Raw genomic sequence first — 15,158 nt, 5'->3', positions numbered from 1 at the left:
TTTTCATCTTTAATTAGTACTAATAGTGAGTGATTTAAAGTGGAATGTAGAAAGGTACACAGACTCAAAGATAAAATTTATTTTGTTATTCTCTGCAAAAACATTTTAAGACATTTCAAGACTCATCAAGGATCTTCAAGAACCTAAGCTGCTGAAGTGTCCTTGAGCATTAATTTCCCTACTGACACCAATCTAATACAACTTACTTTGTACACATACAATTAACCTTTTACACCCAGTTGCAGGTTAAATTCAAAAGTCAACCCGTGATGTTTCCATTATTTTACTGGTTAGGCCTGCATCATTACACTTTTCACCAGTTTTCATCAACTTTAAAAAGTAAACGTCATTATTTGCTCATGGTATACATCTGAATACAATTCTGGAAATGGGCAGTTGTGTTCATTTGTGGCTTCAGGACAATAATATAAATTTTGGGCAGGAAGTAGCCCCCGAGGAAGGCCAGGACACTGAAGAGTATGGCAAACACTTGTGCGGCCACGGTGAAGGGCCCTCTGCTGATAAGGTAGAGAGTGAAGAAGCTCATCCAGGAGATCATGTACACCATGAGGCTGAAGGTGACACACTTGGCCTCATTGTAGTTGGCTGGCAGGTCTTTGCCCATGTAGCTGAAAGAGAAGCAGAGGATGCTGAGCAGTGCAACATATGCAAGCTCAAGGCCTGAACCACCTGAGAGGGTGTTACTGCACTCTATCACAATGCTGTCTGTGTAAAAGTCAAGATCCTGGGATGGCTGGGAAGGGGTGATGGCCACATGGAGCACAGATATGAGCAAGATGGTGACGGACACCAGGAAAATGGTGAACTCTGGCCCGTGGTTTTTGGTCCACTTGTCATAGGCCGGCGGCAGCTTGGATGCAAATTTAAAAATGCAGACGACCTGGAGGGCGCGCACAGTGATGGAGGCCAGGCACACAGTGAAGCTGAAAATGAATAGAGGCTGCTTGAGGATGCAGGCCAGAGGGGACGGACGGCCAAAATGGCACAAAGAGCTCATGGCAGCGGCAGTCAGGGCTGCCAGCATCAGGAGGCAGGTGCGGCCTCCGGCAGACTTGGCGACAGGCGTGTTCAGGTTGATCAGGAGGATTATTGCAGAGCTGGAGGTCATGAGAACACAGCTGGCCATAAAGAAGAGCAGGGCAATGGAAAGGGGGTTGTCCCAGGCGAGCAGCAGGACGGTCCTGTTGAGACACTGCTCGCTGCTCTCTGGAGACCACTGCTCAGGCAGACACTCCTGGCAATTAGTGGGATCTGAGGAAGACAAACAACATAGAAATAAAGAGAAAAACAACAGGGATGTAAATGCTTGACTAGGCTTTTTGTCCGGTGTGATAGAGTTTAGATTTAACATGGGTGAGTCATCAAGATAAAATGTTGTGGTCTAGAAGAGAAAACACACACTGACTGATGACTGATGTTAGGCACACTGATCCTTTTCAAAAAGGGGTTTTGCATCCCTTTGGCACCTGAGTCAGGCCATAGTGTGAGTACTCAGCACCACCTACTGGTCAACCTCACACACAACATCTGGAAAATACTGCTGCAATGCAGTGTTGATAATTTCAACTAGACTTTAAAAAGACTATAAAATCACTATATGAGCCTTCCCCTGCACTCTATTTGTCAGTGTGACCTTTTTTCTGAATGGTGGAGGGGGACATCTGTCTGCTATCATCTTTTGATGGTCTCTGTCTATATCTTTCTATAGATAGATAGATATTTTTTTCTTTTTTTACACATTCACTCACAACCACATTTAATGGGGTTGTATAATTAATTGCTACATGTCGTAACCCCATCTTCATCACGAGCCTACAGGTGAGGTTATGACATTTGTAATCCTTACAAATTCATTGCCTCTCTGTTTTCTCTTTGAATATTTTTCTAGTGCTTTGACCTTTTTCTGTGTGTTTTTACGTTACCACTTAAATTAAGGAACGTGGAAGGGGGACAGGCCTCGCAGTCGAAGCAGCATGCGTGTTGCCCCGTCTGCAACTTTCTGTGGCCTCTCGGGCAAGGTGGAGAGCAGATGGACAGGGGCACCTAAACAGAAACAACCGGGTTTAACAAAAGATAATATATAACATTTATTTAATCAGGTAATCTCATTAAGACTCAAATCTACAGACATAAGAACAGAGATAAAACAAACTACAGCAAACAAAATCCACATATAAACGGCATCAGAAGCACACACATACATCTCTAAAAAGGTAAAAAATTTTGATTTGTCCAGTGGAGTGAGAAGTCCTAGTTAGTAAGTCAGTAATGTATTCCATGTATATTGTGCAAAGTGCTGAGTACAGTATTTACCAGTGTTGTGTCAAGAATTTTCCGGTGTTCTAAATTTTACAATTTTATAAAATCCTTTTGCAGACTTCTCTTTGATAGTTGCACCACGTTTGCACTGACTTAGAGTTTTTAAGCTTTTACATAACATTCACACACTTTTATCAAAAATACTTACTGTTCTTGAATGTTCTGTGTGCCACTCAATTAGATTAGTATCTAGTGTGAGCGTAATGGGATCTGGGCTGAAGGTGCCCACCTCTCTGAGAGTCATGTTCATCCCTCTCCAAATCCAGAAAACTATGTCATATCCTGTCGGCGGGTCACCATTCTCATCAAAGTACACAGAGGTATTTCCCAGATTGAATCGCACTTGCTTAAGCCACAAGAGAAGCTGAGGTGGAGAGAAAAAAGGACACATCAGTGCAGTAACAAAAAAGAAAAGGTTCTTTTTTTGAATGTACAGTAAATGTTCTCACCTCCCACGGATACACCGTCCTCTTTTGGCACTCTCCAAAGTCACAGTCAAGTGCTTGGTGCAGAGCATGAGCCAAAGCATACACCGCCGTATACACATTGAAGGAGGAAGTGATGTCGTATTTCTCCAGGGGGAAATTCATCCTGGCGAGGGTGTACAGGTCGGTGCTCTGTAGACAAGTATTGCTTGAGTTTGAGGCTTCCTGTTTGTCACTGGCGTGCTTTGAAGCCTCATATACCTTTCTCTCAAACACCTCATAACCAGATATGGCTGCATATTTGATGGACACGCCGAGCACAGTGCCGATGGTGTGGATCCCAGGTAACCCTGATACAAGAGAAGACGCTACCCAGTCCTCCGACCCAACCCACACCTTATCTGTCACCTTCTTCTCAATAACAAACGGGAAGAAGTTCTTGACTACTGTCTTGCTGGAGAAAACCACAATGGTGTTGACTTTGGTCCTCAGTATGCTTTCCACAACGTTCCTCATGGTCTGGGTCTTGTCACTGGGGACTGGGAGGACTCCTTGGTAGGCGATGCAGATGCCGTAGTTTGGTGCTTCCTGGGACAGGGTCTGCATTCCCTGCAGGCCATAGGCGTTGTCACTGGCTATAATAGCAATCCAGGTCCAGTTGAAACGAATCAACAGCTGGATCATAGCTGCCACCTGGTTCTTGTCATTGGGAATTGTGCGGAAAAAGGAGGGATAGCGGAACTTGTTGCTCAGCAATTCGTTCGATGCTTCATAAGAGATCTAAAATTAAGCAAAAACATGAGGGAAATGACTTCATGTTGTATGTTGGCCTTTTCAAGGCACGTGGAATATGTAATAATTCAACACTTTCCAGTTAATAACTTACTTGTGGTACAAGATAGGCCCCCAATAAAGTAGCAGGGGTAAACGTGTTGCTGCTGCTGTCAGGCCCAACCAAACCCACAGGACTTTGACTGTTGTTGTAGTCTGGACTCTGAAGCGCCAGGAGGTCCAGTGCGCCCAGGATACTGGCTGATTTCGAGCAGATGTCGTACATCTGGTAGCCCAGGGTCACTCCTGGTAAAAGAGGATGTGGTCCGGTGTTGTTGTTGATTTCTTCCACAGCAAATCTCATGGCTTGCATCAGATGATATCCATGTTGGTTGGCTATACCTCTGCAAAATGTAACATGTAAAAGGAAAAATGAATTAAGACATGTCAAGTAAAACTCTAGATTCTAGAAGAATAACATATTTGGGTTGATGTTTATGGCCAGACCACCAGTGAGATACATTTGATTAGTGAAGTTAAATGTTTACTGTACAGTAAAAAAGTGAAACTCACTTATTGCATTGACCCAAAGCAGGCAAACCACTAGTTGATTCATCTGCGTAGTGGAGAGGAAAGAATCCAGCGATGGAGAAGTCGCCCTTCAGTTGCATCCCCTGTCCCTGGGAGATGTGATCCAGTTCCCCATCAGCTAACTGCAGCATCAGCCAGCCTAAGGACAGAAACACAGCACCAAACATGTCCTTAGTTTGCCTCCACCTCACACACAGCAGCTGCGGAAGCTCAGTGTGGTTTGCAAAACGGATTGGAGCCTGTTTTTGAGTGTGTGGATTGGAGGGAGGGATGAAAGGATCACTTTTGCATCTTTCTGGGAAGTGTTACTTGAGTAAAGCTCATTTGCTTTTCATATTTGTTTGTGTGACTGTAGAGTTTCCCTCCCATTAAAATGAACTGCATAAATGTTATAAGCCATGAAAAGGGAGACCTGTGACAAACAACTGTAAACCAGAGCAAACACAGATAGCTTGTGGCTTAGTGCAGATCTATTGGTCATAAAGCTGCCATTTCTGTTTATACAAGCAGTTTAAAAACAATTATTTTGAGCAGAGCACTAATTTGAGTCAGTTTTAATGGACTTTAAAAATTGACACTTTGTCAATGTTTTTGTTTATCTGGAAATATCTACACCGTAACCCTCATGACAAATTTGGTCTGACCCTGAGACGGCCCACACAACCCAGTTACACTCGGCCCAGATACAGCAATGAATTAGGGGTCCACATGTGTAATCTGTGATCTGGTATAGCCACATATGGCCCCTGACATAGCCTTATCTCAGCCAACTGTAGCTGGCCCTATTTTGGCCATACAGCATCAATACAAGTTTTAGCACGGGTTCCAAATGTTTGCTTCAACTAAACCTTAAACAAGCCACTTCATTTACAGTATTTGCAAAACTGTAAAATGTCATTAGTCACATATCTTTCTCCCTGTCCTCTCTTCCAGTCCCTTACTCTCATATCCTTGCTCTCCTACCCTCTCAGCACTGCATGTGTAATAATAAATAGATTTAGACAGTAACTAAACACTTGGAAACCTTTGCCACAAAGATAATATAAAATACAGATAAGGCTGTGTCCTGGGCCATATGTGGCTACCAGAGCTGGCTAACATGTGGACCGTCATGCATTAATATTTTTGGCCGAGTGTATGGGCCAGACCATATTAGTTATGTGGGAACTGGATAATAACATGATAATACTTTGGTGCTGTCCCTTTCCAGGTCTCTCTCTCTTATTTTTACTTTTGAGGAGTTCATCACACTCATGACACAATGTGGGGGTCCAGTAAGGCCAAAAACATCAAATCCAATGCAACGATTTAATTCAAGAGACAAACATTTAAGTCCTTCATCAGGGAAGACAGTTTGTGTGCAGACAACACGCTAGACAATTAGTCATTTTAATGGTGACTGTCAAGACAGCAAACAGGTTTAACTTCTTCTGTAGTTAATTAAGTTAAAATTTTGAGTTCAATTCCTGAAATGATTTGTTTTTAAGAAAATGTCGTTTTATATTTTATATCATTGCCAGTGAGCTTTAAGAGAAAACAAACTGAGAAAAAAAAGTCAGACACAGTAACAGTTACAACTCACACAGAGAAGTTTATAGATTCCTACATTTGACCAAGTGTGTTATTTTTACACACTGATCAGATCCTCACAAAAAGAGGAAGCATTTGTAAAATCAAATGTGACTTCAGAGTTCTCAGCCAATTAGTCTCCACAGCAGATATTTTAACTTATCATAGCAGGAAATGTACAGGTGAAACTGATAACATTAAAATGACTGCATTAGGTGACCCAGATTCGGGGTCTTGGTACTGTCCATGCTGGCCCACTGGCAAGATTTACTGTGAGACTAAAAAGGAACATAGATTTCATATGTTAATAGTTACATCTGTGTTTTTGCTGCTAAGGTTAAATGTTTGTCATGAAAAGTGCAGGTGTGGCTGAATTTGCATTTTGGTTGACATTTGAGGCTTATTTTGATAAACACACCTGTTGTACCAACAATTTCCCTGACACTCACCTGCGTGTAGGACCTAAACCCATTGTTTTGACTGCAATATTGTGCATTTTGTCAACCGCAGTATTACAGAGGCAAAAGAACATGTAAATTTACACCCAAAGATTTGAGTGACAATATTTGTTTTGTGTAAGCCTATTTGATAATAGCTTTTATGATAATTTCTATTCAAACATACATCCAACATGTAAGATCAATAGCTGATTCAACTAATGCTTACTTTGTCTTTCAGGAGGTTTTCATAAAACAATGGTGTCAGATTAACTACAAATCTTTCTTATAACTAGTAACTAAGTAATGGCTGAAACAGTTAGTCAGTAACAGTAATCAAGTTATAGATTTAAGTAACAGAGATTGGTTTAAATTGGTTTAATAGTAGAATTAACAGTTCTAAAACTCTTAGTTCACACTATTGGTATCTAGAAGAGTTCAATATATAACACTTTTGTGCATTTATTCCAAATAAACTAATTGTAGGTTCATACATTTAATTCATCATGAATGCTATAACTAAATATTTGACCTAAATAATCACGATAAAAAAAACAAACAACAAAATTCAAGCTGCTGTATTGATACATCCCTGGATTATGTTTTCTGTTTTTTGTTTTTCATGCTTTCCTAAAAAACAACAATTAAACAACATACAGACATTTTTCAGAAGCTACATACATGGTGCATTATTGTGAATGAATAAATAAATAAATAACATTAAAAGCAATACAATAAAGGAATATTTGACAGTAATATAAAATATGAATCAAATAAAAATTGCAGTTCAGGGGACTCAACAAACAACTCCTCATGATACAGTAATGTATGTAAAAAGTTCATCTTAAAGAGCCTATATATAAATTGTATTCTAATTTGATCTCAAAAAGAGAATTCCATTTAGGGAAATACTTAATAGTATGACACAATATCACAATATTTTGCTCATTGTGTGTAAATTTGCAAAATAATGTCTCAAAATACAGTAACTAAATAAATACTTGCCCATTAAGAATCTAAGCTTTAATCTTACAGTTACATTCACATTTAATTATAATGTCCTTCCTCACACTGAATCCACAGTTTTATTTCTGGCTCGTATAAAAGTATGTGCATTTATTGTTATTTACTGTGGCTCTTATACTTTCATCCCCGGATAAAGCATAGACATATATACACATGTATGTATGTATGTACATATATACACACATATATTCATGTATATGTGTCTATATATACACATGTATGTATGTATGTACATATATATACACATTATATATTCATGTAATATGTGTCTATATATACCACATGTATGTATGTATGTACATATAATATTACCCACATATATTTCATGTATATGTGTCTATGTATACACATGTTATGTATGTTATGTACACATATATAACACACATATATACATGTATATGTGTCTATAATACACATGTATGTATGTATGTACATATACAACACATATATATTCATGTATATTGTGTGTATTATATACACATGTATGATGTATGTACATATACACAACATATATATCATGTATATGTGTGTATATATTACACATGTATGGTATGGTATGTACACATATATATACCACATGTATGTATGTATGTACATTATACACACATATATATTCATGTATATGTGTGTATATAACACATGTATGTATGTATGTACATATACCACACATATATATTTCATGTAATATGTGTGTATATTATACACATGTATGTTTATGTATGTACATATACACCAATATATATTTCATGTTATGTGTTCTATATATACACATGTATGGTTATGTATGTACATATACACACATATACTATTTCATGTATTATGTGTGTATACTATTACCACCATGTGATGTATGTATGTACATATATATACACACATATATATCATGTATATGTGTTATATCATACCACATGTATGTATGTATGTACACATATATATACACACATATATACATGTATATGTGTCTATGGGATAAAGGGGCTGATGCCTGGCTGGCTCTGTTTGCGTCACTACTGTGCGACGCACATGTCGAGGTGAAAGTGCAAGCTGCCATTTTTTCGTAGGAATCTTCCTGACTAGTTAGACAAGCAAAGACAAACTGGGAGTTTCACCGTCACTCTGTAGCGGCTTTGTTTCATCTGCAGGAGTACTGAAGACATCCTGCACGCATAACAGAGAGGCTTTGTTGATTTAAACTCGGGTTAAAGCGCGGGCTTAGCTCGGGTCTGCACTGGTCTGCAGATGGCTGCTTAGCTCGGCTAGCTAACGTTAGCTGTGTCTGTAAACAAACAGTGCAGTCTGTGAGGAAACAGCCGCTGAAAACGAGCTCACACCTCGCAGGTCGGTTCAGTAGATGTGGTCGGTAGTTCAGGGAGATAAAGGGCTAATATAAAGTTAGAAACGTAGCTGTAGGTGGAGGCAGGAGGCGCTTTGGAGCCGCATGTCTGCAAGTTAGCGACACAACTTCAGTTTTGATGACAGTGCGAGTTTCTCCAAACTAGGTCGGAGCTCAGTCGCTTCAGAGCGGGTCGGGGTCAGTCGGGTTCACGGGGGAGACACACACCTACACCGGCATGTCGTCCTTCTCGGAGTCGGCGCTGGAGAAGAAGCTGACGGAGCTGAGCAGCTCACAGCAGAGCGTCCAGACTCTGTCTCTGTGGATCATCCACCACCGCAAACACTCGGGACTCATCGTCAAAGTGTGGCACAGAGAGCTGAAAAAGGGTGAGAGCTGGCAGTACTCACTGCTGCTGCTGCTGCTGCTGCAGTTTTTATATATTTTCTGCAACAAAACACGATATTAGCATGTAAACTGCTTGGGTATTAGCATGTAAACTTGGGTTAAAGGTTGTAATGAACAGAGTAATCAACAGAATAACTGTTGAGGACGTATTAATATGTGACAGGTTAAACATTGATAATATATATCTATATATATATTATATATAGTGAGAGAGAGAGAGTGTCTGTTTAAAATGCTGCTTTCAAACCTGAATGGGACAAGCTTTTCTTGTTGTGTATTCTTGGTGTGCCAATGCTTTCCAATGCTTAGAGGGACAAAACATTGCGAAATATTCAGGATGTCCAGATGTTTGACACAGATAATGATAACTGTATATCACAAGTAAGGAGTCCAGAATACTTTAATTGTGAACATTTGAGAAACGGTGACCAGAAAATGTTTGGCACAGTGTGGTAATACCATACCTACATGGTATGTTTATATAATACCCAACATATAGTCAAAAACAGGTCATGTTTGGTTTTATTGATCATGTATTATGTTCCACTCCACTATGATTATGGTTACAAAGACAAAACATCCTGGCAAATGTGAGAAATGAGCTACTGAAGTAAAGTAGATAAGTATGTTGAATAAAGATAGGTACAGTAATAAATTAAACTTGATTGCAAACTAATTTAGACAGCATTGATCATTAAATATAGATGATATACTGTAAGAAACTTCTTTTTAAATATTGAAATATCTCTTTATGTGTCCTCCAGCTAAATGCAACAGGAAGCTGACGTTCCTGTATCTGGCCAACGATGTCATTCAGAACAGCAAGAAGAAAGGACCAGAATTCACCAAAGACTTTGAGACTGTCCTCGTTGATGCCTGCTCACATGTTGCCCGGTAGATATGATGTGTGACCACTGAAGCTACAAATAAGTCTGTGTAATAAGAATCCAATGGATTTAGGTTTTGTGGACAATAGAAACATGCTTCGTATATTCAAATATATCTAATATCAAACATTTGGCCCTACAATTCTATGGTGCAATTGTCTGTTTGTGTAACATCATTTAAGCTGTGAGGTGTTTGTTTTGTGGTGTAAATCTGATCTTTTCAACGAATCCTCTCTTCTGCTGTGCTCTGTTTCTACTACTGTTCCCGTCCTGCAGTGAAGCAGATGAGAATTGTAAAAAGCACATGGAGAGACTGCTGAACATCTGGAAGGAGAGGAGCCTCTACAGAGGCGACTTCATTCAGCAGCTCAAACTGGCCATAGAAGACTCAAACAGCCCCAGGCCTTCAGGTTAGACAGTTTGTTTTACAGTGTTTGTTCTTGGTGGGCGGTACCACAAAATTAGGTTTTGATCCAATACCAAGTAAAACCAGGGCTAGGATCCCTGATACCAGTGATTTTTTAGATTAAAAGTAGCTAATAAAGTGTAGGGGAGAGAATGATGAATGAGGTGAATGCATCATTAATAGTCTGCTCCTGAATATATTTTTAACTACAACTGTAAAGTATCAGTAGTACCTATACTTTAGGTATCAATATCTCGACTGTTTGTTTCTTAAAACGTTGTATATTGGTCCATATCACACATTATAGCAGAACAATCCTAGAAATTGTAATATCTTGATTCAATATATTGTAGGACACTTCAACAGTCCTTATATTTTATGTTGATGCTTAATTTAAAAATAGCTGAATGGTGACTTAACTGACGTTGTATTATCACTTCACCTCTGCCCTCAGATTTCTTCTGAGTAACCTAGAAGTTAATTCAAGTGGAATTTATATTTGACATAAAACAAATCATAAAAAGATAAACAATGAAATACAATTTGAGTTTTATTTTGAAGAAGTTAGTTTATGCTGTTGTCTCACCTATAGTGTAATATGTTACATTCATTACATCATTTAGTGATATTTATTCTGACTCTGCAGAAGAGAAGAAGGCTGTAAAACGAACCTATCAGAAGATCCAGGAAGAGGAAGACGATGAAGATGACGACTACAGAAGCCATAACTCCCCTCACAACACAGACATCACCGCAACTCAACTGGTAGGAGGCCAACATTTTACTCCTCATACTCCCTCGCAATAAATGTTTCTCTTGCATTTCACTCTTTTCTATTTGCTCTGCTGTCTTTCTTCTTCCTGCTCTCATGTGTCCCTGTTCTTTTCTACCAATCTCTTATTCTCCCGCTGTTTTTTCTGTCACATGGTCTCGTCCCTGATCACCCCCCTCTCCCATTGACTCCTATTGACCTCTCTCTTTATTCCCTTTACACACGTTCAGACAGAGGAGCTGGTGAAGGCCCTGCAGGATCTGGAGAACGCTGCATCAGGCGACGCAGCCGTTCGTCAGAAGATCGCCTCGCTGCCGCAGGAAGTCCAGGACGTTTCCCTGCTGGAGAAGATCACTGGTAAGACCTGAGTGCTCAGCTTGATCCAAAATTACTGTTCTTAAATTATTTTAGAGACATTTTTAACATGGAATTGCAGTGATATTGTTTTACTGATTGTTGAAGCAATCAATAAAAAATTCACAATACTAAAAACCAACGTTAATGGACAGAAGAAAAGATTAGAAGGTCTTAGAAGTTAAAGGCCTTGTTCATAACGAAACTGAAAATAAATATATATATTATAATATTTGACTAACTACTACTTTTGGGCCATTCTAGACAAGGATGCAGCAGACAAGCTGTCTAAGACGGTGGATGAAGCCTGTTTGCTGCTGGCGGAGTACAACGGCCGGCTGGCTGCAGAGCTGGAGGACCGGAGGCAGCTGGCTCGCATGCTCACTGAATACATCGGCAGCCAGAGGGAGGCGCTCATGGAGAGAGAGAAGAAACTAGAGGCAAGACACCACATACACAAACAGAACAGTGAACAGAGTCTGAATCTGTTTCTCCTCCACTAATTAGTAATGAGTGTTAAGTCACTTTTTAGTAAGAATAATACAGCGTTTTTAACTAATTGTCCTGTTGAGAAAGTCCTTATTGTCAACATTGTTTCACTGAGCATATTGGCATTTACTTTGTCTTTTTAAACTGGCATTAAAAAAGTATTTGGTGGTCTTTAGTTAATCAGACAGGCAACCAGTAATTTAAATGGAAAAAATCTAAATGTAGGTAAAGTTTTGCCTTTTGGACAAAATGGATTGTTTAATCCAAATGCATCTTTTATTTGACCGCACAACTCAGAACCTGTCAGCTCTGTAAACTGTGAATCCAACTGACTTTACCTGATTTAATTCTGGTTTAAGACAACAATATTACAACTGTTCATACATGTTTTAATTTTAGTTTAGTCTAATAATAACTGCTAGAAATAATGACCGAAACTACACAAATAAGACCCAAGTTGTAATACACCTTAATGATCTTTTAAAACCACATACTCTGACCAGAATGTGAATGAGAGTCATAGTTACAAGACAGTTTGAAATAAGTTATTGTAATTGTTATTTGTAAATAGGTATTTTCATTTACACCATATGCCTGTGCTTGTGTCTTCTCTACTCTGCAGGAGTATAAGCAGAAACTGGCGAGGGTGACCCAGGTTAGAAAAGAGCTAAAGTCCCACATCCAGAGTCTCCCTGACCTCTCCCTCCTGCCCAATGTGACCGGCGGTCTAGCCCCGCTCCCCTCGGCCGGAGACCTCTTTTCCACCGACTGAAGGTCTTTGCCCAGACAAACTGCCCCCCCTGCCCCTCCCCAACCAAACCCGGCTCCACATTTGATTCACAAAAAACTAGCTGTTTCTCCAGCCAGAGGACACGTGTGGTCAAACCTGCAGGACAAGAAGGGAGGAAGGGAGATCAGAAGGAAGGTTTGGTGAAATGAAAACGCTCTGCAGAGGAGAACAGAGACTCTGTTAGCCTGGATTTTTCCAGCACTTTTGCTTGACCGACAAGGATTCCACTTCACCAGCTTGGAAAGTTTGTTTCCGGTTTGTTTTTATTATTTTTTTAACGCTGGAAATGTAAGTGATCTAGGAGGAGGGGTTGGGGTAAAGACGCAAAGCTTAGACGGACATAAATGTTGGTTGTCAGGACGTGTCGATCAAAGTGTCTTTCTGTGTGGTATATTTTTGGCTTCTGCAAGCAAAAGATGGCCGTTTGCTCTCAAAATGCTCAGAGGTTGTGACTACACTGTGAAGAGGATGTACCAGTCATTAGTTTTATTTTTTGGCTTTCAGTTGGGGGCTTTTTATTGACACATAGTCTGATAGGTGGTTTTGATGTGTGTGTGTGTACAATTCTAGAAAATATCGGATTGGGTTCGGTGTACGTTGCTGAGTTCAGTAACACTACCTAGAGACGGAAATGTAATAAGTTTTGTGGGACAGTCAACGTTTTTTTATTTTATTTACAGACTAACTTTTTGCAACTCAACGCCCCTGTTTGTTTTCTCACTTTAATTTGGACAGATGCTTGAAATATGCTTGAAATAAGACTAATTATGTTCAGAAGTTTGTACTAAAGAAGTTGTGAGTTTTACAAAAGAAATCCTGGAAGTTTTCCAATAAACTTCTTTCTAAACATCTTTAGTTGTATAAGAAAAATGTATGAAACCCCAAAACTTAAAAAATACAATATTTTCCTTGGAGGCAAAAAAAGGTAAAAAAAACGAAAGAAAGGTGTTAAGTTTTAGTGTATGTAGAGCTGGGCAATATGGAAAAGAAATATCGAGTAGATTAGAGAAATACCCTTTTTCTGATGTTATGTATAAAGAATAAATACAGGCTGTAATGTGAAATGTAAGCTAAAATTTCAAGTATTAAAGAAAATTTTGTTCAGTGATTCATAATATTAAATTCCCACAATGATATTGAAATGATGTATGATATTTTGTGCATATTGCTCAGTCCTACCTGTGTCTAGATGTCCAGTGATGAAATATTTTACTAAAAAGTAGCAGCAACAGATTCACCTCTGCTGTCCCTTCCTCAGGTTTCTTTTTTAAAGTGAGGTTACACATTACAAATTAATTGAGATATTAAAGTCAGGAAGTGCGTGTTATTCCCAAAATCACTTTTGCTACAAGAGGTTGTCATGATTTTCTGAACAGAACAATGTGTATCATTTGTTTAGCTCCTATTTGGTTTTAAGTTGTCTGTATACAGAAAGAGAAGAGATTTGAGAAGTTTTATGATAAAAGGTCAGATGTTTACTTGGAGAGCAGAGAGAACAGTTGCTGTAAATTCCCTGATGATTCAACAAGCTCGGGCTGAGAAATGCTGCCTTTTCAGTAAACTCTCAGATTGATTGGCGTCTCGTGACAAAGTCTTTCAAACATCAAGTACAATGTGAATCTCAGCAGTGTTTGTGAAACCAAAGGTGTGGATGTAATCATTATAACAACAGATATCTGGACCGGTTTCTGGTGCGTTAAAATGTCCCCAAATCAGATCAACTTTCTGTGGCTGTGTAGGTTAAAGTTTAAGGAACAGAGAGTGGAGGGATTTTGACCTATTATTTGGTACAGTCTTGATTATAATTCAACAGTAAGTTAAAGATAAATACATAAAGTGTTGACAGGAAGGATTTCAGCACCATTTTGCCCCAGGTGTGCTTCACTGTAGATATTAGTTAGTTTTCTTACCTACTTGCTGTGTGGTATGTTTCTCTCTGTAGAATCATACTGTACTGCCAGGACGCTGCCAGTAGAGGTAGTGTTTTTCTGTAATGAAAGTGATTCAGTGGATGCCAATAAACTGGAACCATTTGAACAAATACTGTTTGTGTATGTTGTCAATATAACACATCGAACTCACACTGTTAGATGTGTTGCTTGTATGTTTTTTGTCCTGCATTACACAATATGAAATCATACATGTAAATAATAATTCTAGGAGCAAGTGTTTTAGCAAATGATCACTATAAGATTAGTTTATCAGACCTGTGATCAGGTTCTGGTTTTAACACACAATCTCTGGGAAACAAGTGTATATAATTACACAATAAAAGAGGAATGCAATAGCAGCAGGTGGAGTTGGGCCAGATTAAGAAAATGTCTGACTACATGAGTTCCTCTCCTTCCCTTCAGAAGCTGTGTGGGTGGGAGGAGACTCTACAGTGCACTGGAGGTGAAGAAAACAATACAGCAATAGAAATATGATGAGCACAGATGTTCCTTTTGGGGTTTAATTTATGTTCAGAGCATAACAAATCCTGTCCAGTTTATGTGTCCTTTATTCCCATGTGTTACCAAAGAGACAGAAAGTGTGTTATATATGTAGTCATACACACAAA

At 39.1% G+C, this 15,158-nt stretch overlaps 2 protein-coding genes across 2 annotated transcripts; one reads left to right on the top strand and one right to left on the bottom strand.

The window, feature by feature from the left end:
• Positions 1 to 349: 349 nt before the first annotated feature.
• LOC118325003 (taste receptor type 1 member 1) lies at positions 350 to 4,294 on the bottom strand. The gene is made up of 6 exons (XM_035657542.1): positions 4,110 to 4,294; positions 3,652 to 3,940; positions 2,790 to 3,545; positions 2,489 to 2,704; positions 1,944 to 2,064; positions 350 to 1,272 (listed from the first exon to the last, which is right to left on the bottom strand). The coding sequence occupies exons 1-6, from the start codon at positions 4,292 to 4,294 to the stop codon at positions 350 to 352; spliced, it is 2,490 nt and encodes an 829-aa protein (XP_035513435.1).
• Positions 4,295 to 8,183: 3,889 nt separating this feature from the next.
• Positions 8,184 to 14,639, top strand: rprd1b (regulation of nuclear pre-mRNA domain containing 1B). Its single transcript, XM_035656659.1, has 7 exons — positions 8,184 to 8,881; positions 9,665 to 9,794; positions 10,064 to 10,197; positions 10,840 to 10,958; positions 11,196 to 11,322; positions 11,584 to 11,759; positions 12,431 to 14,639. Exons 1-7 carry the CDS (start codon positions 8,731 to 8,733, stop codon positions 12,578 to 12,580), a joined length of 987 nt encoding a protein of 328 aa, XP_035512552.1. The 5' UTR covers positions 8,184 to 8,730; the 3' UTR covers positions 12,581 to 14,639.
• Positions 14,640 to 15,158: the final 519 nt, after the last annotated feature.

This window comes from Morone saxatilis, unplaced genomic scaffold (assembly GCF_004916995.1).
Source record: "Morone saxatilis isolate NCDOM2014 unplaced genomic scaffold, NCSU_SB_2.0 Contig15, whole genome shotgun sequence".
Lineage (NCBI taxonomy): Eukaryota > Metazoa > Chordata > Actinopteri > Moronidae > Morone > Morone saxatilis.
Note: the sequence above shows the minus strand (reverse complement) of the source record. Positions and strands in the feature narration are given on the sequence as shown.

Coding starts and splice junctions, on each gene's coding strand:
- LOC118325003 (XM_035657542.1), bottom strand. CDS start 4,294: ATGTTTGGTGCTGTGTTTCTGTCCTTAGGCTGGCTGATGCTGCAGTTA. Junction 3,546..3,651: donor GGGCCTATCTTGTACCACAA/GTAAGTTATTAA, acceptor GCTTAATTTTAG/ATCTCTTATGAAGCATCGAA. Junction 2,065..2,488: donor ACACAGAACATTCAAGAACA/GTAAGTATTTTT, acceptor GTTTCTGTTTAG/GTGCCCCTGTCCATCTGCTC.
- rprd1b (XM_035656659.1), top strand. CDS start 8,731: ATGTCGTCCTTCTCGGAGTCGGCGCTGGAGAAGAAGCTGACGGAGCTG. Junction 9,795..10,063: donor GCCTGCTCACATGTTGCCCG/GTAGATATGATG, acceptor CCCGTCCTGCAG/TGAAGCAGATGAGAATTGTA. Junction 11,323..11,583: donor CCTGCTGGAGAAGATCACTG/GTAAGACCTGAG, acceptor GGGCCATTCTAG/ACAAGGATGCAGCAGACAAG.